Source organism: Meriones unguiculatus, chromosome 10 (genome assembly GCF_030254825.1).
Source record: "Meriones unguiculatus strain TT.TT164.6M chromosome 10, Bangor_MerUng_6.1, whole genome shotgun sequence".
Classification (NCBI taxonomy): Eukaryota; Metazoa; Chordata; class Mammalia; order Rodentia; family Muridae; genus Meriones; species Meriones unguiculatus.
In genome coordinates this window covers 103,944,095-103,971,987 of record NC_083358.1, presented here as the reverse complement: position 1 = coordinate 103,971,987, position 27,893 = coordinate 103,944,095, and the positions used below count along the sequence as shown (strand labels likewise).

The 27,893-nt window shown below is 48.1% G+C and overlaps 1 protein-coding gene across 1 annotated transcript; it reads right to left on the bottom strand.

The window, feature by feature from the left end:
- Nucleotides 1-5,831: 5,831 nt before the first annotated feature.
- Nucleotides 5,832-21,608, bottom strand: Cd2 (CD2 molecule). The gene is made up of 6 exons (XM_021650501.2): nt 21,542-21,608; nt 18,000-18,140; nt 17,588-17,893; nt 12,696-12,929; nt 9,686-9,808; nt 5,832-6,176 (listed from the first exon to the last, which is right to left on the bottom strand). Exons 1-6 carry the CDS (start codon nt 21,606-21,608, stop codon nt 5,878-5,880), a joined length of 1,170 nt encoding a protein of 389 aa, XP_021506176.2. The 3' UTR covers nt 5,832-5,877.
- Nucleotides 21,609-27,893: the final 6,285 nt, after the last annotated feature.

Here is a 27,893-nt window from a genome sequence, read left to right as displayed (position 1 = left end):
GATAATTTTCTGCTCTTATTTTTAAGCAGATGAAAGGCATCTATCAACTTTATAAGTTCATTTGGAATGTAATATAAATCTCCATCCATGCCATGTGAAAGAACAGCATGTCATGAGGACCAGATAGCCAATAAGATTCATTTGCCAAGCAAAGACATTCATGTCTCATCTAGTAGGAAATCTTCCCTGGTCAATTCTAATCTTTATAAGTTTTGTTACTAACTATATTTTTTTTCACTCCCTGTAGATACATAAGCAAAACCACATCCCCATCTCAAAATTATTGCAGGTTTTTATTCTACTGTCAACACATCCTAATAGCATAATGGTTGATGTAGTTCCACAGCTTTTTCTATAAACCAGTCTCTCAGTTCATGTCGTTCCTTTTTCACTAACATTAAGAAAATTTAGAGTTAACAAAACATTATTTAGTCTGCCCCTATGGGTCATTGTGCTTCCTTTTTGTTTAGGAAGGAGATCTTTTAAAGTATGATTAGCTCTTTCTACAACTGTTTATCCTATAAGGTTGTGTGGTATATCAGTAATGTGCTTTATATTATAATATGCAAAGAATTACCTCATCTCCCTGGATTCATATGTGGGGGGTATTATCAGCCTTAATTTGTGCAGGTATCCGCATAATTGCCATCATTTCCAACAAATGTGTGATGCAACCAGCCTTTTCAGAACGTAAAGCAGTTGCCCACCGGAAACCTGGATATGTATCAATGGTATGGTGTGCATACCTTTGCTTTTCAATTCTGCAAAATAAAACACATCCATCCTCCAGATTTCATTTCTCTGGGCACCTTTAGGGTTACCTCCAGCAGGTAATGGAGTTTGGTTGTATACAGAACACATAGGACATTTAAAAAAATTTTTTTAGCTTGTTGTCAAGATAGAAAATACTTTCTTTAAATATTTGTGGTTTACATGGTGTTTTCATGAAATTTTGAGGCTTCTAACACATTTCCTGTCAGTAATTGGTCAATTTCTTCATTTCCTTGTGCCAATGGACCTGGAAAACCTGTATGAGACCGAATATGGGTAATATATAATGGATAGTTTCTACTTCTGATGGCCTGTTGCAACTGCATAAATAACAAAGTTAATTCTGAGTTATGAGGAATAACTTTAGCAGTTTATATATACAAAATAACTCTTTCTGCACATTGTGAGTTAGTAATTATATTAAGAGTTTCAGGAAAATCTAATAACATAAGGATTGCATACAATTATGATTTTTAAACTGAAGAATATGGGATTTGGATCACCTTGTTTATTTTGTCTGCTTATAACCTGCCATTCCTATCTTGTTTGCGTCAGTATAGAATGTCAGTGCCTCTGGAATTGGTGTTCCCATTACAATATGTGGAAGAACCCAATTGTAGACCCCAACCAATTAATATCACCCTTTAATTTTTGAAAACCATTAAGAGTTTGCAACTGATCTTTATGGGTCTGTACCTTTTGTGGTCGAATTTTTTATTGACTTGTTTTATAACCCAAATAGCTAATAGAATCTCCTCTCTGTATCTTTTTCTGGAGCAATCTGTAACACCCAGCATGGTAGAATTCTTTGTTTTCCTTAAATATTCTCCCTAAAGTATCTGTGTAAGAATGAGCCAACAAAATATCATCCATGTTATGATAAATAATAGATGAAGAAAACTGTCTGTGAATTATTTCTAGCAGTTGTTGCACAAAATATTAGCACAAAGTTGGAATATTTAACCTTCCCTGTGAAAACTTTCCAATGGTATCTCTTTTCTGAACCACTGTTGTTAACAGTAAGTACAGAAAAGCAAACATTTCCCTATCCTGCTCGTGCAAGGGAATGGTGAAAAAGCAAACTTTTAAGTCAATTATTATTATAGGCCATGATCGAAGTAACGAAGAAGGTAAAGGAATTCCAGGTTGTAAAGGACCCATTGTTTGAATCACTCTATTCATTGCTCTTAAATCCGTTATCATTCTCAACTTTCCTGATTTTTTTTTTTTAACAAAAACAGAGGAATTCCATGGGCTGGTAGACTCTTTTATTTGTGAAGCCTCCGGCTGCTCTTGTACCAGTTGTTCGAGGACCTGCAGTTTTGTTGTTGTTGTGGGCCACTGCTGTTGCCACACGTGTCTATTAGATAACCATTTTAGGGGTATGGCTGTTGGTATTTCAGCGGTGGCCCCTCTTATGAATTTGGAAACTCAGTGCCTGTGATGTCCTTTGTTTGGCCAATGGGCACAGCTTGAGGTCGTTTTTGATTACACACATCAATACCTTCTCCAGGAGCATCTACCATTTCCTTCCTAATTTCATCATTGTCTGTCTCTGGGATTACAGGGATGTTAATTTGAGTATCTCATTGTTCTAAAAGATCTTTCCCCCAAAAGTTATGGGTATGTCAGCCACAGAGGGTCTCAGTGTCCCTGTTTGCCCTTCTGGCCCCACACATTTACTCCATTGGACACTTTGTCTTATTTGCGATAATTTACCAATTCCTATGAATTGTGTATAAACCTTCTGAAGTGGCCATCCTGGATTCCAAGACTTATGGAAAAGGATCATGACATCAGTTCCTGTATCTACCAAACCTTCTATTTCAACAGTATTCATTTGTAATATTAATTTGGGCCTCTGATTGTTAACCACTGTTTGCCAGAACAGATGTTTTCCAGGACTCCCAAATGCCCCTGCTCTCTCTACTGGGGCGGCTTTGCCCTTGAGGTAAGGAAACAATAACAGCTGAGCAATTCTATCCCCTGCATTAATTTGCATCTACTTTTTCACATATGTCATGACTTTAATTTCTTCCTTGCGATCCCCATCTATGATACCTGGATGCACATTAATCCTTGAGAAGTTAGCCCACTTCTTCCCAAGATCATTCCCACTGTTCCTGAAGGCAAAGGACCATAAACCCAGTAGTTATTTCGCAACATTTAACTTTTGGGGACAGAGTAGGAGGTTTATCTGTGGCTAGATCCAAAGCCTTGCTGCTGTAGAATGTCTGAGATCAGCAATACTCAGTTTCGGTTTCCCTGCCTGCTTGGTACTTCCTGAATGACCAAAGAAAAACTGCTCTTCTTTTAAATTTTATTTTATTTTATTTTCTGCAGGGCCTTGAGCTAACAGGCCCTACAGTTTGTTTTCCAATGACCAGCGTTACCTGGTATGCCTCTCCTGGATTTACTGCACTTACTAGCAAAATTACCTCTTCACCACAGCATCGACAAACCTGGGGAAATCTGGGCATCCCATGGCTGCCAGAAACTGCTTGTTTATATCTATGAGTGAATGTACCATATTTCCCAGAGTTAAAACACCTGCCATTTTGAGCCCTAAAGCTTTTAACCATACAATTTCTTTGTAAATGGCCAAATTCACTGCAATTAAAGCACTCGGTATTTTGATATCAGAGACCTCCAGCTACGGCTTGTCCTATGATATTGGCATGACACTCATGAGAGCCAATCTCAGTTGTGCCTCTTATCCATTCATCTATAGGTGCTGCTCATGCCTTTAATGGTCTAATTATTCTCTTACATTCAGTATTTGTATTCTCAAATGCCAAGATCTCTATCAACACCTGAGTGGCATTAGGGTTTGATACGGCCTTATTTACAGCTGTAGCCAATCTCTTCAGTCTGTGACAGCTTCTCCAGAGCTGAGTATTCTCTTAGTAAATGAGGTGGACCTTTTTTCTGGCTCCTCAACCATATCCCAAGCTCTTAAGGCTTTGACGCAACATTGTTCAATGACAACATCATCAGATCAGATTTGTTCCTGTAGGTCAGCATAACACCCTTCACCAAGCAATTGATCTTTAACAACATTTATCCCCCCTTGCTACATTTCAGTGTTCTATTTTCATGGTTTTGTCCCTCTACCACAATTACCATTGTAACTGCTGACCAGCTTCTAGCACAGCTGACACAAATCCCTTTCAGTCTTGGAGAATAATTCTGTTTTGGATATCCCAGTTACTTAATATTTGTTTAACGAATGGGGAAGGCAACACATAGGAAACAATGTTTCCCATTCTCTCTTTCCGGTGGCTTATGTCTTTTGTGCTTACTGCTTGCCTCTGACCTGTATTTGCTACCAGATGCTTCTTTTGTGCTGTCATTGACCCGCAGCCCATCCTGCCTCTTGAGATCCCTGGATACACAGATGTTATCACTCATCTGTGCTTCTGCTGCCTCACACAGATTCTAAATCACGCTCACAGCAGAGTTCAGTGACTATCAAATGAATAAATGAATGGTCATAAAGGACCAAACAGTTGCATGCTAGATGTGTCCTGTGTCATACATAACTAGAGGTCGGCAGAAGAAAGGCGGAGCAGGGGGATGGAAAGGAAGGAAGGTTTTCTGAAGGGATGAACATAGAAGCTATTGTATCAGAATGGCCAACAGACTCAGAGTCCACTGCTTGAGACTGAGATGATGAAGGAGAAAGCCTCAGACAGAGACCCTTTCCTCTCCTCCTGGGAGATTCTGTGGTGACTGTTTTGTAGCTGGAACTAACATTTGAACATTAGAAGGGCATGGGATCATGGTTGGGCTGAGGTGGAGGCACAGGCCTTTAATCCCAGCATTGGAGAGGCAGAGGCAGAGAGATCTCTGTGAGTTTGAGGCCAGCCTAGTCTACAGAGCTAGTTCTAGGATAGTCAAGGCTACAGAAAGAAACCCCTGTCTCGAAAAAGAGAGGGGATGGGCAATGGGACTTAATTCGTCTTTGCTCTGGCCATTTACTGAGTTCTAAACAATAGACACCCAGATTGAAAGGAAAATGCAACCCAGCCCTCACAGGAAATCCTTGGTATACTCACTCTTTGTGGCTTACCCTCAGAGCTTCCTGCCAGTGCTTACCCAGGCTTACCAGGCCTAAGAAGACAAGGAGAAGGGGGCAGACTGGGCCACAATCGTGCCACCTGTATTGCAAAGCAGGTGCCCCTGGCAGATCGGTTCCCAGTTTTAACTGAACGCTTTCCCCACCACCCCATCCCCCTCTTCCAAAGATGCAACTGCCAAAAGCTGTTAGTGGGGACTGCTGTGTCCTGCTCCCGAGGGTCACCTGTAGCACTTAGGAATGGACCCAGAGGCCTCTCAGCCTGCCCTTAGGCATATTGCCTCCAGCATCTGTATCCATATCTGCCTCTTTTCACTGATCATGCCACAGGTCATTGTGACCCCATTTGAATGGTCAAGGAAGTGAGACTACATGGCCAGCTGTCATTGACTTATGTGTACAGAGGTGTCTGTCTACACAGGATGCCGGGCTCCCTTCGCAGCTGACAAGTAGGTGTCAGTTCTGGTCATTCAGTTGGGGATTCAGTGGCCTCCTGTGACCTGAGTGGACCAGATTTGATGTCGCTGCTATCCACTCTGTGGCTTTCTCTCCCAGATCCTAGTCTCCTTTCTAAAAAAAAAAAAAGCAGGCACTATAGCAAATCAAAATTTTTATTTTATCTCTGCTTAAAGGAAGTGGCCAGTGTCCATCAGGGTATCTGAGGAGCTCAGGAGCCTCTGTCCAGGTAGGCTGCCTGTAGGACATGAGTCAGTGGCCATGTAGTGGCTCACATGGGCACAAGACCTGAGAGGAAAGGGTGGTCATACTCTCCTCACCCAACGTCCTTATGGCCACATGTTTATTTTCACTCTGTTTCTGATGTGACAGATCTAAGAGGACATAGATTCCAGAGGCTAGACCACGTGGTTGTGTGGTGGAGTGAGAGGGTACCACTTTGACTGTGTCTGCAAGCCTTGAAAGGCATTTGGGTCTTACTCATAGAAAACCCTCAATGGCAGAGTGAGCATGCGCACCAGGGGAAGAGAGCTCCACACAGCTTTTTATTGGCAATGACAGCTTCTGTCCTTTTAATTAGGGGGTGGCAACGAAGCATCTTCTCCACCTCCACAGGGAGGTTTTGGCTGAACCCGAGGTCTGGGCAAGGGAGGGCCTTTCTGTTGGTGAACCTGTGTGCCTGATGGAGGCGGTCTCTTCTTGTGCTGCGGCTCACGGGTACGGTGGCTCGGAGGCAAGGGACGGTGATGGCTGGGTGGAGGAGGAGCTTGGGAAGCCACTGGATTCTGAGACGCCGCTGCTGGGGTTGGGTAGGACTTCGGGCCCCTTTCCACAGTGCTCGTTCTCGGGGCTTTTATCTCCAGCTCTTCATCTGTAAGGGCAAGACCTCGTGAGAGCTCGTTCTAGCAATATTGAGCAATGTAACACAGGTGTGCAAATGTGCATGCGTGTATGTTTCTTTGTGCGCATACACACTTACATGTTTGTATACATATGTATTTGCGGGTAAGAATGTATGTCTGTACCGAGGGATAACCTCTGATGCCATTCCTCAGGCAATGTCTACCTTTCTTCTTTTTGAGATAATCTCTTTCTCTCTCTTCCTCTCTCTGTCTCTCTGTCTTCCTCTCTGTGTCTCTATCTCTTTCTCTCTCTCTCTCCCTGGCCTGCAAGGAGGCTAGGCTGGCTAGCCAGAGAGCCCCAAGCTGGAATTATGAGTGCCACCTTGTCTTTTTTTATGTGGGTTCTGAGGATTCCACTTCAGTCCTCATGCTCGCAAAATAAACACTTTACTGATCCAGCCGCCTCCCCTGCCTCACAGTGCAAACACCGGACATGTCTCATGTGATAGTCATCAAACTAGCTGCTTCAGGAGATGTGAGGAGGAAAGGGAAGTTACTGCCACCGTCTGAAGGTTCTGGGTGCTTCGGAGGAGAAATTGTGGACACAGGTACAGTGAGACCACAGCCCTTTTCAAAACTCAAAATTTTGAGGGAAGAGGACGCCTGGATGGAGAGCTTTGTGCCTAAGGCTTCAAAGCATAGAGTGGGCACCTGCTCTCAGAGTTCTAGCTGGATGCTGCCTAGAGATAATCGGCAAGATTGCTAAGCAGCAAGCCTTGTGGTTGGAGCCCGCTGTAACCCAGGTCTGAGTGGCCATGAAGGACATTAGTGACTATATTTCTTCTGCTGGGGTCTCTAGAGCAGGTCTGCCTTTTGCTCAATTTGATTGTCATACAAGCCACAATCTGAAAGGAAACTGGAGTACCCTCCAAGGGGCATTCTAGCCCTTAGAAATGGACTAGCTCCTCCAAAATTCATAAGCAAGACCCATCCCTCTTGGGCTTTAGCAGGAAAGGTGGCTCCTCTCCTCATGCTGTGGGATTTTCTGTTTTGTGTGGCCTCCGTCCAGAAAGACAAGCCTGAGACTGTGTAGCTCTTCTTACAGTTTTTAAATCACACAGGAAATCTGTGCGAACACTCAGCTGCCAAAGGCCTGGAGGCACTGCTGGGCTCCTTTAAGGCACATTTTTGGCATTCCAATCCCTATGCCCAAGGCCATCTTCAAGGAGGCAGGGGGCCCTTCTCTGTGGGGTAAATGAATGATTGTTTGCATCCTTATAGAGACATAGGACTTGAGAAGCGTGTCTGAGCATTACCTGTGGTACCTGTAGCACCCCGAGGTGACACGCTGGCTATTGTAAATGTATTGCAAGTGCAAAGGCTCATGCTCAGACAAGGTGGTTTCGACACCCATGTGACCGCATGCTCTGAGCACATACATAAAAAAGACACCCTGAAAGACAGCACATGTCCTTTAGGCCATGTCCAGTGTTCCCAAAGTGGCTGTGCTCCGGTTTAGGAGGCGCAACTTTCACTCTAATCCCCGGTCCCAGATATAGATGGGCAGGTGGCCCTTCACCCACAGTGACAGGCTCAGGTGGCTCTCTGCCGGCACTTCTGCTTGGTGGCGTTTTGTTCCTCCTGTGACCTCTCTGCATGCTCTACGTGTTAGGCCCATGGCTAAGCTGCTGAAATGACTCAGACAGCAACACTGTCCTCAGTAAGTGACAGAGCCAGACAACACATCACATTGTCAGCCTCCACCAAGGTGAGGGACCACCAGAAGGTGCAAAGAACCACGTGAGAAGTGGGAGGGCGAGAGGTGTGCACGCGCTGAGCCCTCACACTGAGCGGGCAGCAAGCTGGCTCCTCGGAAGCTGTACATTTGGTGACGGGCAGAACCTTAGGGCCCAAATCCAACCTCAGCGGCAAGGTCCGCCACTGCCTAGACATCTGCTCCAGGGGGTCTTTCACGTTCTTTTTTTCTCTTAAGACTGTCTCTTGGTGACTCAGCTGAGGTCATAGATGCAGGTGAGAAAAACAGGTCCCCGGGTGTCAGATTTAAAGAGGGGTTATCTAAGAACAACATGGGACTGCCTTAAAAGCCAAGCCCTGGGTTTCTTGCCTCAGCCTAGTCACATTTCAGCCTGCGGGCTGTGGGTCTGTGGTGGTGAGCCGATGTGCTTCTCCACCTGTGCAGATGTGTACACAGGTGGATCATGAAGAGGAGCATGGTAGTACATGGAAAACACTGAACTCAGCTCCTGGAATGAGCTATTGTCACTGCACTTCCCAGTCTGCCGCTGGCAGAGGTTGCTTTATCTCGGGTGACACCTGAGGTCCACCTGGGAGCAATGTGTCTGACCCTTGGGCAGTGAGAGGCTGGGCCTCGTAAGAAGGAGTGGAGACAGTATGAGCAGGATACAGAGATAAGAAGGCCAGTGTCCAGGGCTCTGCAAGCCACTAAGCTCTACCGGACAGAGAAGCCGGGAGTGATCTAAGACATGAAAGGTACAGAGTGAATGTATGTACTAGGCCCAGGCTGGGGAAGTGCTGTGTGAGATGGCAGATGAGGGTGTTGGCCTGAAGGGAGGACTACAGCAATGCTGAGGTGTGAACAAGGAAGCCAAACCTAGAGGGCATGGAGCCACCACTGTGGGGTGTGAGCAGCCCCTGCCGTAGGCTGTGCTGGAGGTGGTACTCTAGAGAGGAACCTGCAGAGAGGGGACCCAGCCCTGGGTGAGTCTGAGGACTCTGGGGACATGCCCATCCACTAGCATGTCCAACCAAAGGCTGCCCTTACCTCAGCATCTGCAGGGACATCTGGACAGAGTCCCTGACATATTATTGTCCCTTGGGTGGTCAAGGCCCTGCTTAGGATCAGCGAAACCAACCCCTGCTTTGTAAGCTTCAGGACAAGTCTGCATTAAGGAAACCACACTCCCATGGTTTAGGAGAAAACCATCCCTCCTGAATGGCCAATCAGGAAAGGAAGAACCCACACCCTGATTTTGGCTTTCCATTTTCTTGCAGTGCTGGGACTCAAATCCAGAGCCTCATACATACTGAACAAGCACTTGCCACTTACCCACCCTTGGAATGCCTCCTGGCCAGAGGTAGTTTTATCTGTATCCCCAGGAGCTTGGCGCTGAACACACTTTTGAGAAATCCAAGGCCAGGATATTTGTTCATAGACACGATGCTGGGGTGGGGATCTCTCCACCCTTATGGAAGTGTGCAGACCATTCAGGGATCTCCACACCAGCCTTTCATCAAGGCAGCCTCACCGTGGTAGATTCTGGGGACGTATGCAGTCTGGCTGCAGCTTCCCAAAGGTCCTCTGTTGTTACCCCGAGAGCTATCCTCCAGACATCAATCTGAGCACACAGAGAGCCAGCCACCGGAACCTCTGGTTCCAACCTTGCCATTTTGACCTTCCCCTTCTCTTTCTTCCCTTTGCAGACTCAAGGAGAGATGTTCCTGTGGGGGATTTTGCTGCAGCCTACGGTGAAAAGAGGAGTGGGTGGGGGTGGCTCACCTTTTCTCCTTCTGTTCTGTTTCCTCCTCTTGCAGATACAGAAAATAAGCAGTGCCCCAAGGACCACCAAGAGAAGGCCTCCTGAGCAGGCCCCCGCTATGTAATACAAGTGCAGCCCTCTGTCTGCAAGAAAAAAAGATGGCTAAGGGAGAGGGTCTAGGGCAGAGAGGCCCTGTCCTTGCTATGGCCCAGGCCCCAGCCTCCTACATCAAACAGACGAAAGATTTCCATGGGGTTTTCCACCTCACTGAGGTTGAGCTTCCGGGGCCTGGAGTACTAACCGAACCTGCAAGGGCTGAGGCACAGGGTCTGCCCACCTCACCCCATCCCCCCGCCGAGGAAAAAGTGCATCCAAGTTCTAGAGGGGTTGAGTTGCCTGGGGCCTCGTGGGACCTTTCCCCAAGTCAAGCATCTCCCAATCTCAGCGTTCAGCTGTTGGAAGAACAGACTCCTCCTGAGCTCAGGAAAGCAGCCGAGATAACTCAGCGGTTAGCTGTGGCAAATTCGGTTCTGATTCCTTCACCCGCCAGGACAGTGACGAATAACAGAGAGGAAAACAGTGACATGGTTGTTAAGGGCATGTTAAGAGTTTAGTTCAGCTCTTCCAGGTAAGAGCTCTGTGGCCTTTGGTAAGATGCTCCACCTCTCTGAGTCTGTTTCCTTCTGTGTAAAATGGAAACACTGTAACTTACATCACAGAGTAGCTGTCAGAAGTCAGATCAGATAATGGATGGAAAAGTGCTTTTGTGAACTATAAAACAACACCTAGATATGAGATCTTGTTCTTGCTATGCTGGTGTTTCGGGTAGCTGTTTCCCGGGTTGGGGGAGGGGAGGGATAAACCATCTGCATAAACCATCTTTGTGAGTCAGTAACAGTTAGAGAAAGCAGCCTGAGTAGGGGGTCAGCGGACCTTCGGGGAGAGAGAACTGGAGCTGAGTCCAGTTCTCACAGAAGCCAGAGACTTCACACTTGAGACCAGAGATGGGGCCTCCCAAGAAGGGCATGATGTGGGTGCGGTTCACCTCCTTTCTCCAGGCTTCCCCTCATCTAGTCCCTGTCAACTGAGAGCCTCTCTGGGCGCGGCCTGTGTAGGGGCATCCCTCAGCAACCCATGAAGCTGCTTCAAGGATAGAGTCAGGGACCTTCAGGCCCGGTTGGCTTGCCAAGGTCCTGGGATGCCAGAGTCAGTTCCCAGGTGTGAGCAAGGTGGGCAGGGCATCCTGTCCAAGCTGCACCTCTACCAGAGCTCCCCTCTGAGTCCTCCACTCCTCTCCCCTGGACACTCCTCCCCAGACACTCTTCGGAAGCAGGCACACCTTCCACAGTCTGCTCTCCAGTTTACCCAGGACCCATGCCCTGGGTGCCTAGTGGTGTTCCTGGTGAGGGCATCGTTAGCTGTAGTTTTGTCAAGGTCCTCGCAGTGTCTCATTCTAGCTACCCTTCCCTGCCATGCTTCCTTTTGGCGAGGCTGTGCCTATGTTTATATGAGGGACCAGCCCCCTTCCTCCTCCAAGGAATTTAAGTACACACTCACTTTACCTGAGCCTACAGTTAGGCTCCTGCCTGCCTTGGCCTTTAGAATGGTGGCCATTCCTTGGTGGCCATTCTCTGAGCCAGCTTCAGCTTCTGCTCTGAGTCTGAGTAAGGGACCTTCATGGTCCCCTCCCCCTCCCCAACTCCCAAACACTTCATTCTCTCCTTCCATGGCTCTCCCTCCTTAATAAACACTTATTTTTATTCTGGAGGGATCTACTTACAATAAACATGAAGCATGAGGTTGCCAGAGAAAATACAAAGACAGTTAAAATGTGAATTTCAAATAAATAATGAATAATGTTTTTAGGGTCAATATATGGGGCTGTTTTTTGTTGGTTCACTGACAAAGTCTGCTGTCTCTAACGCAGGGCCTTCTGAAAGAGGAAAAGTTTTGGAGTCAAGGAGGGGCAGCTTCGACCCTCGTGCCTTTGTGATGGGATCGTGAAGGCTGGGGGCCAGGGAGGTAGAACAGGAAGACTGCCCATGAACCCAACAGGGGTGGGTATGGGGTAAGGAAATGCCTTCTGAGTCGGCAGCCAACTCTCTGGGGCTTCCGGGGATCCCACTCTGGACCTTTCACTGCTTCATGATCCCTCTGGGCAAGCATGAGCGGCACTCACAGCCATGACTCCCAGAAGTGGTGGGACAACCCTCCTGAGATTAAGTTGCTCTCTGGGACACTGACTCTTGCTTTCAGGTTTGCCCTGAGAACTTAGCTGCCATGCTGAGAGGCAGCTCAAAGCCCATGTGAGCGAGCCAGGGAGTGGGTTTCAGGACTTCTCATCCAATACTCTGATTCTGGGGCTGCTTCTCTCTGTGAGGCCTAAGACCGAAGCCCACGATGGGGGGGGAGCTCTCGTAGGGTCACACCAACTAAATTCCAATCATACCAACTAAAACGGACATCTAGATCTCTGGCCTCCAGAATGGAACTCGGGTCCTGTGATAGGTATCTCCTCAGAAACTGGTGCCGGATCATGGGCACAGGTATACAGATGTATACCTGTAATCCCAGTGGAAGACCGAGGCAGGAGGATTGCTGCAAGTTAGAAGCCGGCCTAGACTACATAGCAAGACTCTCCCCCAAAAAAACAAAGCAAACCAAAACAAAACAAGAACAGATCTTTTCTGGGAACTGTGGCAGGCCCCAGGCTCTGGAGATCAATTAGGCCTTTGGAGTCTAGAGCTAATGAGAATCACTGCAGTGCAGAGTGGTTCTCTGGGTAGCAAGAAGGTTGCCTCTTTTCTAGGGTAGGCTCCTTACCTGCACAATGTCCAGTCACACCTGTGAGTGGGCTGCCAAAATGGCTAGCCAGGAGCCCACCTCCCCAAAAAGTTCCCAGGAGAAATTGGTCCCTTTTCACTTCCCACACCGAGCCAGATGCGTGCAGCATTGGTGGAACCCAGCACAGTGCCCTCGGCCTGGCAGGTCATCGCGTGCCCTTGGCCACCCCGACCTCCGCTGTCACACCTGAACAGCCGGTGACAGTAGCTGTCGTGGATTCCTTGCTGACCCTGTTCGCTGCCGTGCATGTGAACGGCGCGTTCAGGCTGGTCCACTTGTGACTCACGGTGCTCTTCTGGAGGCTTATGAGATGTTTCCTCCCTTGCTCCAGCCTCAGTTCAACCTCTGTTCCCTCGGTGATGTTACACGTCACGGTTGTGCTGCTGCACTCCCAGGAGATCACTGGCTTTGAGACCATCTCTAGAAGAAAGACCCAATATTTATTAGGCAATTTTTGGATACAAAAAAAAAAAAAAAAAAAAGGACAGGATCTCACTCTGTAGCCCAGTCTGCCTCTGCCTCCTGGAAGCTGAGATTATGGGACTATGCTCCCAAGTACAATGACTGGTTTGTTTTGCTTTGTTTTGTTTTTAATCTTAATAAATTGGTTTGGGACCAAAGAAGCTCAAACATCCTAGTTCTTTTAGTTCTTTCTGGTTGGTTGTTTTGTTTTGGTGTTTATTGTTGTTATTGTTGTTTTGTTTGTTTGTCTATTTTCCGAAAGAGTGTCTCAACATAGCTCAGGCTGGCCTCAAACCCACTCGGTAGCTGAGGATTCCCTTGAGCTTCTGATCCTCCTACCTCCACTTCCCACGTGCTGGGATTGTAGACATTTGCCATCATGCCAGGTTTTATGCAGTGCTGAGGATCAAACCCAGGTTTTCCTGCATGGTGGCAAGCATTCTACCAACTAAGCTACACTATATTGGGATTCTTTTGAAAATTATTCTAGTTAACTGACACAGGACATCTTGAACAAAATCATTTCTGGTAAAGCTCATAGACATAGGATCTGAGTAAAAATAAGGCATTGTAACTGATGTTTACATAGCATCTGGGGCATCATTTGGTTCTAACAGCAAGGCTCAAGTTCTTCTTCCCTTTTGCAGATGAAATGTTTAAAGCTACTCGACCTTCAGTGCCTGCAGAGATGGCTCAGTGGTTAAGAGGCTTTGTTCATCTTCCAGAGGACCAGAGTTGGGTTCCCAAAATCCACACTGGGCAGCTTATGATTGCCTTCACTCTAGGAGATCTGACCTCTGTAAGCACCTATACACACACACACACACACACTCACACACACACACACATACACACTTAACTTTTAAAAATACATCAGGCCAGAAGAAGAACCCTGCCAAGGATTTCAAACTTCAAGAGTGTAGGTGAGGTCAGCCAGAAGCCCCATCTTGGAGAAATGTCTCCTTGAGAGGCCCATGGCCTTAGCAACTTGCTGTCCACAGTGTCCTGGGAGCAAAGGGCCAGATAACACAGGTTATCTAAGAAGCTGATGCTCTCCAGAGGAAAGGCACCAGCAGGAATCAGGAAGGGCACTGCTGTTCCTGGCCCCCAGGTTCTGAGTTAGTCTCTGGCCTTATGGGTCCTCAACTTTAAGAGACAGGAAAAAAGCTCCCTACCTGTCTCAAACCAGACAACCTGTGGCCAAGCCCTGGACAAGTCACCAGAGGTGGTTCTCCCCTTCTTGCTACAAACTCCTTGGCCCTCCTGTTTAATATACCAGGGGGAAATGCCCCAGTTTTGGCATTAATGAAGTCAGACCCAGTGACCGGCTCCCCACTGCCCATGTGGAGACCCACTTCTCTCTTCCTTTCTCTCTCTTCCATACCTTACTCTGTTTTCCCAGACCTGCCATCTCATCTCCTCACTGTCGCAATGGTCTCCATTTGTTACACAAGGCAACAGTGGATTTTTCCGATTTCCCCTCTCTGTAGCTTTCAGACCACGGTGTCTTCCCCATGGGCATCCCCAGTCTAATTCCATTTCCGCCCCAGCATCCAAGCACGCAGGAATGCAGTTCCTTTCCACCCTGAGATTCTGTGTATCTCAGAATAAAGAAATGATGGAATTACCACCATCCTGCAGATCTGCGTGTGGTCGTGTGGTCGTGGGGTTTGCCTGGCAGAGACTACCCATCTCTCTAGGATGAAAATCCTTCGGAGTAACAGCCAATCATGTTAAGAAATACTGATCAAATTTTAAAAGGCTTTTTTAGAGGCCATTGGAGATCACCTGCAGTTTTTGTTAATAAATGTTTTATTAACATTTTGATGCATATCTTTATCATATATTTTCTGTGCATGAATCCATAATATCATATAATATTTTCTAATTAAAACTAGATTATGTAGTTGGGGGCAGGGAACTGTGCTGAGTGTTAATGCCTTGGGCATTCAGGCAAGAGCTCTACCACGCACTGTGTCCTCAGCTCCTGGATCACAGGACTTTATAACCCGCCTTCCATCCTTTACCCTGAAATTGTATCATTACGCTCCTTTTTCATGGGCCCCCATGAACGTCATCTTTGTAACTGGTCATGCCAATTAAGCAGCTGAAGTTCTAGCTTTGAAAGGCACTCCTGTATTTCACTCATGCGAACACAGTAACGAGCAACCTTCTGTAGCTGCAGCTCGTCTTCCTGTAAAGTGGCTTTCTGAAGGTGGCATGAATGGCTGAGGGCTGCTTCTAGATACGACGTGTCCCTCTGTGGAGCCCTGGCTGACCTGGACTCACCTTGTAGACCAGGCTGGCCTCAAACGCACCAAGATCCACCTGCCTCTGCCTCCTGAGTGCTGGGATTAAAGGTGTGGGCCACCACTGCCCTGCTAGATATGACTTCTTAATCTTGGGCTTCTGGGATTCTCTCCTCCACAGGAGTACAGCGACCCTAAACTGTCCCTTCAGCCAGCTACCTCATAAGGGAAGGTAAATCTAGGAGCCCAGGAACAAATAGAGGGGGAACCTCAGCACTGAGAAGATATTTGTGGTGCCCCGGGATTCCAGGATACCCTCACAAAGCTCACCACACCCCTTGTTAAATAACATTACAGGCTTCATGAGCACCCCTAATAGAAAAATCTGAAATGTTCCAAAATCCAACACTTTTTGAGCCACAATTCAATACCAAAAATGGAAAAGTCCCACACCCTGAGACCTTGTTTCCTACATAAAACTATTTAAAGTATTGCATTAAATTACCCTGAACACACACACACACACACACACACACACACACACACACATTCAATATTTCAAAATCTTCAAAAGCCACAAATCCCAAACACTTTTAACCCCAAACTCATTCAGTAGGTAACACATAACCTGCACTGGGTAATCAGGTTAGGGCAGAGAACATTCTTCCAGTGCTGTGTAATACATGATGGTGACAGGACGAGAGTTGAGTCAAGATTTGTGACGTTGGCATTTGCATACAACAGTGAAGCCACTGATTTTAGTGTAAGGGGTAAAAACCCCCACGGCCCATGGTGATAACCACATAGCTCTGTGACTGTGCAGAACACTGTTGAACAGTGCGTGGTAAATGGGGAAAATGTGAATTATACAGCGGTGAGCTCATTTGGGGGGGGGGAATCTCGCCATCCTTGTCAAGGAATGCCCTGGGTTGGAATCCCTACTTTGTTCCTGCCAAACAGTGAGTACAGGGTTAAGCCATGTTTCCTTATAGGTGGATAGAGCTTGTAAGGGTAAGTTCTCAGGACTGATAAACAAAACCAGGCTAACAGGCTTTTCTGGCTTCTCTGTAGCCATTATCACCCCGAAGAAAAGATGACACCATAGGGACACGGGACACAGGTATAGGCTCAATACCACAACAGGACCCTCGGGCCACAGGGTCCGCAGCCATGTCCCTGGCCATTCTCATTACCACCCCGTTTCTGGAACATCCTTTCCAGACAAAGTTACAGGATTAGGGTCTGGAAAGGATCATGCGTAGGAGAGCTGACAGTAGGCCCTGGAGAGGGGTTGGTGCTAGCTTCAGGTGTTGAGGACAGGGCAGGCAGGACACCACAGGTGGGATGAGGGGAGCCCTCCCCCTGGTGACATTTCCTGTGTGAAGCTCAGAATGTTTGTGTGCTCCCTGAATGGATGGTGTCTGCCCGGCAGGCAATCTGGGCTTCCCCTACAAGCAAAGGGCAGGCTTTCTCATCTCACCTATTACTGCAAGATGCCCACTTGCCCCTGACCTTTCAACCTCGGCGACATCGATGTTTCGTTCTCTTCCTTCGCACTCACTCAAGCTTCCTTCACCTTCTCTCCACACTCACACCCCGATGTCTTTGCTTCTCTCCTCGTCTCCCAGTCACCTTTTTGCCCAAACCCGTGGCTATCAATGACAACTGCTTACTAGAAGCACTTGGAAAGCTACAGATCCCACTGGTGCACAGTCTCCGTGCCAGGGGCATGGGCAACACTAACTCCTTTCAGCTCTCCTGCTTGTTCTTGTGTGCTACCAAGATTGAGACCACCTCCCACCCTGCTTGGTCTCACCAGGATCACAGTACAGGCTTTCCAGCTAGTCCCCCACACTCTCCTGTCCTCTCGGCACACGCCAAGACAAAGCCGCACCTTGTGCGTTTAGCTCAAGGACCAGCAAATTCACCACCCACCTTTACTGGGATGATGCTGAGAAGACTGAAAAGAAAAGCTGTTGCTCGTTCAGCTCGGTGTCTCCAGCCCTATCCTGTCCTCTAAGTCCTCAGAGCACCGTGGCTCCATCCTAGCTCTCCAGACAAGAGACTCACAGCTCTCTGGACATCCTCTGCTCCCCGGCTTCCTGCCGCTCCATCAGCCACCAAAGACGTTGCCTCTCTTTCTCTGCTAACCTGTTCTCTTTCTACTCAATGCCCACCTTTAACCTTCAACCCCACAGCCACCCCAAAGAGAGAATGAAAGGCAGACAGATTTGAGGATCACTCCCACCCACTGTTGTCTTCATTGCTGGCCACACAGGAAATGTTGGCAGTCACAAAGACACTGCCTCCCAACTTGCTACATAGCACCCGTGCTGAAATGAAAAACTTCAGGGAGTGAAGACTTACCTAGAATCTTCAATTCAAAAGTTTTCTCCAGCCTGCTATGCCCGTTTGTGTCATACACTATCACATTATAGGTGCCGCTGTCATCTTTCTTCAGCTTTTTTATTTGCAGGGCTCCATTTGTTAATATCTCAAATGCCTTTGATTTCCCAAGAGATTCCGTCTTCCTTTTAAACTCTGCAACCAGAGTCTTTCCCTTTTTCCATCGTACTTCATCAATATCATCAGTCATTTGGAAGCCAGGGATGGTCAGGTTGAAATCACGACCCAAGGCACCCAAGATGGTCACACTGTCTCCAGAGACTGCCCCTGTAAAAAGCAAGATGGTTTCTGAGGGCTTGGTGCTGCCAGGAATCTCCCTCTGACTCTTACACCCATTTCAGGATCTCTGGAGGAGCTCCACATGTGTGCTTACCTCTGCTGGAAACGCTGAAGAGCAGAAGGAAACTAGCGAGGATTTTGCATCTCATCTTTAGACTTCGTTTCCCAGTGGTGATTCTGAGTTCTTCTTTCTGTTGGGACTGTGGTAAGACTGTCAGAAGCCACACCCAGCAACCTGAACCACGTGCCTCTCATGCTTATTGTTCACAGTAGGGAAGAAAACACAACCTCATCCCTCAGCCAAAGACCCATACAGATGCTGCCCTCCGCTGCCAAGACACATTTTAGTCTTTACAAAACAGTTTACGGGGGTTGGTTTTATCGTACCTATGAGAAGAAGAGCTGAGAGGTCAGTTGCTGTCATTCAGCGTCTGGCGCGCGTGCTTCCAGTGGACTTGTCCAGGTGCTACTTGCTTCCGGGGGAGAATGGATGGACAGACTGACCTCCTAATCAAAGGTCAAAAGTCCCATTCCTCACTCTGGGGCAGCATAGAGCCCTCAGGATGAGGCCAGGGTGTGGAAAAGAGTTTTCCACTGAGTGTTTAGCTCTTTCAGAATGAAATTGCCAGCATCAGATGGCAGTGGAAACTCGGGTGTTCCAAAGGCTGGTGACGAAGCTCTTTGGTTAAGCTGCTGTGCTCAGGGATGCAGCCGATGCCCCGGAAGGCAGGCCTGGTGAGAAGTAGGCCCAGTGGGTGCTTTAGGCAGCACCCATCTTGCCTTCAGCCGCTGCCAAGGCAGTTCTGCACACAGGAAGCTTCAGGAGGACAGCTGCAAGTGGAGGACTGACCTTATGGTGTTCGGCGGCGACTCTTCAGGAGCCCTTCCTTCCCTGGAATAAATGACGAATCCCAGAAGGGTCATGGTGGAGTGAGAGAACAAGGCAACCTTTCCTGGAGAACCAGGGATTTATAAGCCGTGGGCAGTGGGGAGGGGTTTGAGGGTGTCTGATTCAATAGGGCTAGCGGAGCCAGGATGCTTGATTTGCATACAGTGGTACAGTACCCGTTTACATAGGTAGGAGCACAGGGTCCTATCACAAGAAGGAGAACACAGAGCTTAATTATCCTATGGGTGGGGAAAGACGTCCAGATATGGTTAAAGGTCATTTGCTGAAGCCTAGAACCCCCGGTGCTTGCTGAACCCCCCGGTGCTTGGGCTCTATCAGGAAAGGGTCAGGCCTGTAACCTTCCCTGCTGGCTCTGTGATGCTCCTTAGAGTTTCTAGAGTTCAGAGAGGGACTCTGCTGAGAAAGGGAACGCCTTCACTGTGGGCTGAGCTCAGAGGCTATCTGGAAATGCCAGGCTTCAGCCTCTCTAACAGAACCCTACAAGCTGTCAGAGTTACTCATTTGTAAACAAGGGGTCAAACCCATCTTCTGTCCATTCAGCTGGACTGCCTCCAACAGGACCCGGTAGACTCATTAGTAAGTGTTCCTAAGGGAATAGAATTCAGAAGGACGAGGAGGTGTGGTCTTGCTGGAGGTGTGTCACTGGGGGTGGACTTAGAGGTCTTAAAAGCCCACGCTGTTCTGTTAGCTCTCTGTCTCTCTCTGTCTCCTGTTGTAGATAGGAATATAAGCCCTCAGCTACTGTTCCAGTACTAGGCCTACCTGCCTGTTGCCACACTTCCTACCATGATGGTCATGGACACTCACTCTCTGAATTTTAAGACCCCAATAAATTCCTTCTTCTGTAAGTTGCCTTGATCATGATGTTTCCCACTGAAACGTAGCTAAGACATGCATGCAATGCCTGGAGAGGCCAGAAGAGGGCAGGAGATATCTTGGAACTGAGGTTACAGATGGTTGTGAGCTGCCGGTGGGAGCAGGGATGGAACCTGGGTCCTCTGGAAGAGCAGCCAGTGCTTTTAACCACCAAGTCATCTCTCTTGCCCTAAGACTATGAAATAACAGTCAATAACCAAATTCAAAATATCTAGGCCAATTAACACTATAGATGGTTAAGGACATGGAGAGACCAGGACAAACAAAACTGGGAGAGAGAAAGGAAAAAAAAGGGGGGGGTGTGATCTGGGAGAAGACCAGTGATGTGGGGACAGGTGCCCCCTAAAAAGACACCCAGAGAGGTCACATGAGCAAGACACAGTGGACATCCAGTCAGTGAGAAAAGATCTTCAAAATCATGATTGTCCATTTCAGGCACTTACAACATTTATAAGAACTCATTACAGTTGAGTTAAAGCATTAATTCAAAGGGGGGGGAAAACAACTGCAATAACACTTAACAGAAAACACACAAAGTATTTCTATCCTCCAGTAAAGAAAGTCTTCCCATACGCACGGCACAATTCAGAAATAGTAAAGGTGGACATTATTGGCCACATAAAAACACAGAATCTACGCATGCACAAAGGGCTAGTGAAAAACGTGAGACGCCCTCACAAAACATTTGTGAGGTGTGAAAATTGTTAACATGTAAGGTGTAAAGATGGTTTCTTGTTTTCCCTTTGAGGTGCTGAGGGTGGAGCCGCTAGGCAGACACTCAGCCAACACTGAGCTATGCCCACAGTCAAGTATATAAACAGTCTCTATCACTCACTGACAAAAAACACTTTAAAAATAGGAAAAAATATGGATTTACCAAAGAATATGTATGCATGTACACACACACACACACACACACACACACAAGTATGTCACGAGCATGTGTTTAGAGGTCAGAGAACAACCTGATTTGGTTCTCTGCTCCGGTGGGTACTGAGGATGGAACTCAGATCATCAGGCTTAGTAACAGGCTCGTCTACCTGTTGAGCCACCTCCCCGGGTCACGTTGCCTTCATAACGAAAACTTTGTTCACGTCATGGACGTCTAAAGCATCCGTTTCTGAGAGACAATTAGCTTTTGGCATCTCTACTGCTAAGTTCCCTGTCGCTGGCCGCCTGGCCGCCAGCCATGGAAAGAGGTATCACAGAATACCTCTTCTTCCTCTGCTTCCCTCCAGTTTCTGCCTCTTCCTCTCACTCTCCTGTGGTTTCCCACGCTCTGGCAGAGCAGCACCCTTCTCCCATGATTCGCAAGGCTAACTCTGCTCTTTCCACATCCACTTCAGCTCGGAATGACAAACCAGCTTTAAAGGAGGACCGTGAAAAAGGAGGATGGACAGGTCTGACTCATAAGATGTAAAAGGAGGATGGACAGGTCTGACTCATAAGATGTAAAACTTTTCTATGTAGAAATTTTATTTTTAAAAATTGAAAGACTACGTAGTAAAAAGAGGCAAATTGCTGACAAGATACATGACAAAAGTTAATACCCTTAAAATTAATTTTTTATAAAAATTAGAAAAAAATAGACAGCTATAAAATGGGCCAAGGTTCTTAAAAGAATTATTCACAAAGGAAGGGATCCAATTAAATGACAAATCCGTGAAAAGGTAGTTAAATCACTAATAAGGAAACATCCGTTTCAGCAGAGATCCATTATTCATTTAGAAAGTGAAAATAGAGTTAGTAATAGAGTTCAGAGGAGAGATGGCTCAGCAACACGGAGGGAAGGTTCAATGGTTACGAGCTCTGGCTGCTTTTCCAGAGGTCCTGGGTTCGATTCCCAGCACCTTCGTGTAACCACAGTTCCAGGTAATCCAACACGCTCAACAGGTTCTGCTCGTGGTACACAGACATGCAGGTAAAACACACACACACACACACACACACACACGTAAAACAAAAGTAACAAAACTGAAAGGGGATCAGCCTGTGCGAAGAAGAAGCCAGTTGCAAGCCACCCAATGGGCAGGGTAGAACTTGGCCTCACCTGCTATCTTAGCTTCAGCAAAGGAAGGGGGTGGGGGTTAAGGATCTCAGATTCAGACAGCCAGTCCCAAGGTGACCAGGACAAGGGCTGTACACAAGGGTGTGTTTGCAGATGGAGGTCAGTCCGCAAGAGTTCGGAGCCCTCTTTCTGCTTCCTAGTTGGAGGAAAAGGAAATATCTTATCACAAATAGGCATTTCCTTTATAAATGCTAACTTCCCCTTTCAAAGGAAACCTTGTACCCTGTCTGTGAAGTTTTCTTTGCCTCTGCATGTTTCCAACAGCATTTAGCATAAAATAATCCACATCCCAAAGGGGCACGTTTGGAGGTAGCATATTTTGGTGCCCTTTATGACAAAAAAAAAAAAAAAAAAAAAAGGCTCATTTTATTTCATATAAAGGCATGGGGGCGGTGTGCTTGAGAGGGGTCTCCGTATTGGGGGACAGTGGCTGCTGTTACTTTTCATTGATTGAGGCTTCACCCCAAGTGTGCCCCTAACCCTTCTGACAGTTCCCAGGTTGCAGCCTCTGCCTTCGGCTGTGTGGGTTTCCAGGGCACACCTTGCTGGCACTCCTTCCGGCTTCCCCTTGCTCATGCCCGCAGTGCATGGCTTATGCGCTCTGTCTCCACTTTCTTGCCCAAACTAAGGCTCCTGGGAGGTAGACTAACAGGAAGAGAATCTGAAAAGGAGGAGGAGGAGAAGGAGGAGGAGGCTGAGGACAAGGAAGAGGAATGTGTTCCCAGGGGTCTTGGCTGAATTCCCTGTAGTACTGAGGCATCCAATTCTACTTCCTTCGCTCTGTCTGAGGCAAGGGAGAGCCAGACAGGGTTCAGGTCAAGTTGACATTTTGACCGAGACAGTGTTTCTGAATTCATATCATACTGGATGGCTTGAATTGTGGAATTTTAGAGAAACTCACAAGAGAATCTGGTCTTTAGCTGGCCACTCAATTAAGAGTTCTAAGTCCAGGGAGCTTCTGATTTGTATCTTGTCAGGTCAAGTCATTATCTGGGCTGCAGTCCCTGGAAGCTAGGCTTTAAGCTCTGGGGACTTCCTGTTTCCTCCTGTCCTAGGACCATCACTGGGTCTTGTTTCCCAAGCTTCCGAAGAGGGGCTCCTGTCTTTACCTCCAGTCAAGCCCTGGTCCCACTTTCACACTCAGGCAAAGACCCAAACCAGCAGCCAAGCACGCAGCATTGTTTACTGGAAACTTGCATTCACCAAGGCTTCAGTGATTATCAGCCAGGGAAGCCACACCGCCTGTCTCCTTTCGGCCAGGTTTTTGTTGATGTTCAGCTTAGTCATATCTGGCTGGCCCCATCTGTCAGCGGCCACAGCTGCATCCCCTTCAGCCGGGACTGTTGTTGCCAGGCACTGAGTCTGTGTGTCCTTGGCCGGCAACCTATGTCCTGACAGGTGATGCTCCAAGTTCTTCCTGCCACCCACAGGGCAGAACAAACCAACCTCCGCTACCTCAGGTTCCATGAGTTTCCAGACCAGATTCACCCAATCTGAAAGTGCCCCCCCCCCAAGTCTCCAAAAGAAGGACCAAGGTATGGGTGTCCTTGAACCTCAGTTTCTGCGCTTGTTGATTCTTCAGCTCATCTCGAGGGCCAGATGAGGCGACACATCCCACAGTGTCTGGACCCCAAGACAGTCTCGAGGCCAGTCAACTTTGCTCTCCCTGTGCCTCTGTGATCCTGCTGGAGAGGCCTACATTAGTCCCTTTATGTGGGTGAGGCTGGCCACAAAGTCCCTGGATCCGGGGACTGCTGACCCTGCAGTAATTAAGTTTCATTTACAGATCGGGTACAATAGGAGATTAATAAGGACTAATGACAAAACTGAGTAACTGTGGCAATGCAATATGAGATGGTTATGGGAAGCATATGGATTGCTTACTTCTGGAGGTTTCCATGTAATATTTTTAAATTGCATTTTGTCTCAGGTAACTGAGACTATGAAAAGGGAAACCCCAGATAAGAAAAGGCAGGGATAGGGCTGGAGAGATGGCACAGTGGTTAAGAGCAGTGGCTGCTTTTCCAGATGGACCCGGGTTCAATTCCCAGCCCCCACATGGCAGCTCACAACTGTCTGTAACTCCAGTTCTAGGGAATTCACATCCTCACAAAAACATACATACAGGCAAAACACCAATACAGATAAAATAAATAAATCACTAATTTTTTTAAAAAAAAATGGGGTGGGGAGATGCTGTGTTTGAGTGGAAATGGGGAAAACCTGAGACCTTTCACCCTGAGGACAAGTGGGGAATGCTCACAAGGTTTAGGGGCCTACATACTCCCAGTGAGCCTTCTGAGATGATCAAGAGCTAAGAAAATCTGGGCTGCAAATACGGCTCAAAGATGGAGCCTCTGCCTGGCCTGTGGGAGCCTTGGGTTCCAGCCTAGCTCCTCAAGTAAACCAAGAAACGTTAAAGACTGCCTGGCGGTCTTTAGCTTTTCTTGTTTTCCCTTTGTAACACTCCTCCTGGTGATGTCTCAGGACTGTAAGACCAGCAGAGCCTGTGAATTTGTGAGCTAAAAAGCCCAAGACGTACACGACACAGAGACGCAAGGTGCTACTCAGCTAGCCTGGGGGCAGGTCATGAAAGAGGCGCTCTTGCTGTCTGGGTAGACGGAAGAAGGCTGAGGCTCCTGCCTCCTGTCGGCAGCTGGCCAAGGTGACCCCAAGGACTGCGATGCCAGAAGTCCACACAGATCTCCAGTGAACAGCAGGAGCCCAAACTGAACAGGTGCCCAAAATGATGGTGTGATGGAACTGAAGGCTTCACCCACAGATTTTCACATTTTCCACCTGCTCTCTCTGTGGTCACGAAAGCCAACTCCCTGTGCCTCAGTTTCCTCACAGTTGAAGTGCTGAGGTTGGGGGGGGGCAATCTGCCTGCTCCATTTGTCTTTGGCTAACGACTAGGTGAGGTCACCGGTGAAAATCCTACAGGAGATACGCACTTGTAATCCCAGCACTCAGGGAGCTGAGGCGGGGGAGATGAGCTTCAAGCTACACGGAGAGACCCTGTCTCAAAAGCAAACATCCACATATATTACATGCTTATATGAGAGTCTCAAAGAATTAACAAAAGCGTTAAATTAAAAATGAAACAAAACAATTAAAAAAAAAAAAAGCAATAACAACAACAAAAATCACCAGGAACTGCCAAACAGTGAGGTGAGGTTAAAAGCAGGGTGAAAAAATGCGGTGCCCAGTGGCCAGCCGCGCAAGTGCAAGGTGGAGATTCGGGAGAGAAAGAGAGGCAGAGTGGTTTGTGCGCTATGAAGAGAGGTGAAACTGGAGACTCGAGGGCGGGGGAGGGATGGAAGTAGCCTGTCTGCAGCCTGAGGCCCCATGGTCAAGTCCAGGCCACTGTTGCTGCTAAGGGTCACGTCTGCGTCCGTGGTCATGCAGTAACAGAGCTGGTGGAGGCCCTGCACCTCGCCTGGGCAGCGCTGGGCTGGCCCTGGTAGGGGGAGTGGGGGGGGCGGGGGGTGAGCCTGCCCCAAGGAAGTAAGCCAGCTGTGGCCTTGGGGGCGCTAGCAGGAGCGATGCTGGAGAGCCCGCCCTGGCGGTGTGGGCCCTGGAAAGCTGGGGCTGGTGATCTCGGCTACCACTCAGGCTCGGATCCAGGGCTTTCAGTTGGCTCACCCCAACATCTACCTCATTTAGGAACCGCCGGAGTGTGTGGAGGGGCCGGTCCTGCCGATCCAAAGCTGCAGGGTCTCCATGACACAGGGCAACGACAGGATAGCCGAGAGGAGTCCCGGCGAGGATCCGGTATAGACAGAGTGCAGAAGCGACAGGCCTCAGGCCAGACCGATGCCTCACAGCAACGAACGTTTGCAAGTGAAGATGTGTGGACAAAAGGACGTAGTGAGGAGACACTGTGACACACTGCAGCTTCCGTGACCAGGGTTGGTTTTGTTCGGTTGGTTTTGTTTCTGTTTTTGTTTTCTTTCGTTTGGTTTGGTTTTTGTTCTTTTTATTTTTATTCTAGGGAGAGGTTGCAAGGGTGGATACGAAGGGGCAGGGAGATGAGTGGTATTGGGGTCATTGATGTGAAATTCACAAGGACTCAATGAACATTTTGGTCTGTTTTGTTTTGTTTTGTTTTGTTTAAACCGCCAGGGGTCAGCTTCTGGGTTTGGTTAGGCAGTGGCCAGGTTCCACAGCATGAGAGAAGGCAGTGAGCTGAGCACAAAAGACATCATCCCTCAGCAACCACAGTCGTTCTAGGCCCCTGCAGCAGCGTTCAGAGCCATTTGGTCGCGAAGACCTTCAGGCAAAACCCCTGTCTGCTGCTGCCACCCTCTGGCCACAACCTGAATTGCACCTTTGCTAATTTCCCTGCCGTAGAGTTTGAAAACAAAAACTTATTTGCATTTGAGAGTAGCGGTTTTTTTTTTTTTTCAGTCTACTTTCCTTCGCCTACAAAAAAAGTTATGTTTTGCTGGCTATGGTGGCACACGCCTATAATCCCAGCACTTTCAGGCTGAAACAAGAGAATTACTACTTCGAGGCTCTCCTGGGCTACACAACAAGACAAGAGCCCGTCTTTAAAAAAAAAAATGCATCTGACCTCTTGCAGAATTTCATCATCCCTGTACCTGGGAGAAGGAAATAAGAGGATCAGGAGTTCGAGGCCAGCCAAGGCTAAACAATTTTGCAGATAAAGAAGACAGTTATCTTAGAAACATTAACTGCATTGTACAAAGACACAGCCTGGAGTCAATCCCAGGCTCTGCTGTTTCCACGACCTGTGTTCTTTCCAGGCAAGCTGGAGAGCGAGGCTGAAGGTGGGTCCAAGAAGATGTGAGCTTCCTTCCGGAGGCGCTGAAAAGCCTCCATTCTTCCCGTCTTTCACCTGCGCATCCAGCAAGCTTTTTTGGAGCTAAGCACGCCCATTTTGTTGCAAGCTAACCATCGTGGCATGATATTCTTTTATTTTTGCAGTATTTAATGACCACCAACTCTTGTACCCAACTCTTCTAGACCTGGGGGAAGTATACCCTGCCCATATTTGAAGTCACATTCTAGTGGGGACTGATAATAAGCAGCATAAGTCAGCGCCATATTTAGTGACAGGCCTTCAGAAGAAGAAGACAGGAAAGAGATTGTGCAAAGCTGGTCCCAGTTGCCTGTTTGGAAAGTCCCCAAAGCTTCGTGTGTGTGTGTGTGTGTGTGTGTGTGTGTGTGTGTGTGTGTGTAGCAGTGGCAAAGTGTAGAGGAGAGGTCTGACAGAAGGAAGGGCGACAAGAGGAGCAGGCTCATGGCTGCTGTGTGGCCCGAGTCTCTCTCCTCCTTCCTGATGTGCGGAGACAGGAACGAGGTTCCACCACCCTGAATTAAGCCAGCCTCAGCGGCCATCAAGGTAACTCTGAGCCAAGGGGAGCCCTCCCTCCCCTAAGATGCCTAGATAGAACTTAGTCACAGCGACAAGAGAAACAGCTAGTACAGAGACCTCACTGAAGAAGTGCCGACCTGAAGGTGGATGGGTGTTCCTATTAGTGAGCGGACAGGCAGGGAGGGCAGCAGACACCTGAGGTGAGGCCACGGTGGGTGTATCTGTGGGCTAGAGAAGGATCCAGGGTTGCTGAGGAGTACAAGGAGGGGTCAGAAAGCAACAGAGGGACAGGCAGGTGGGGGGGGGGAGCGCAGTAGGCCTTGCTGAGAGCAGAGGCAACTCCATGGTGGTTGCTGTGGAGTCCAGACCTTTCTGTAGAATTTAGGGATGGAAACAAAGCCTGGAGGGAGGGTTAGGATGGGGCCCCAATCCCATAAGGTAGTAGGCGCCGGGGCCAGTGTGGGAAGTGTGGCTTTTGGAAGACACGCTGGTCCCTTTGAGTGGACTCTGGCTCCCAATCCCATAGGGCAGGCCACCACACAGTGACCTGAAGCAGCCATCCCACGATGCTTCTGGAGTCCTGGCTCTTCACTGTCCTGCTGGGGGAGGGACCATGTGCCTGAGCTGCTGTGGATGGCCGGATGGGAAGATGGTGGCTTTGCTCACGCGCCTGAGGCCCGAACCTGGAGGCTTGATTGGCACATCACACAAGACCTCTGTCTGGACCGTGGCTCCCCACAGGGTGGTGCTTCCCCAGAAGAAGAAGTATACAGTAGAGGGGCAGCCAAAGGAC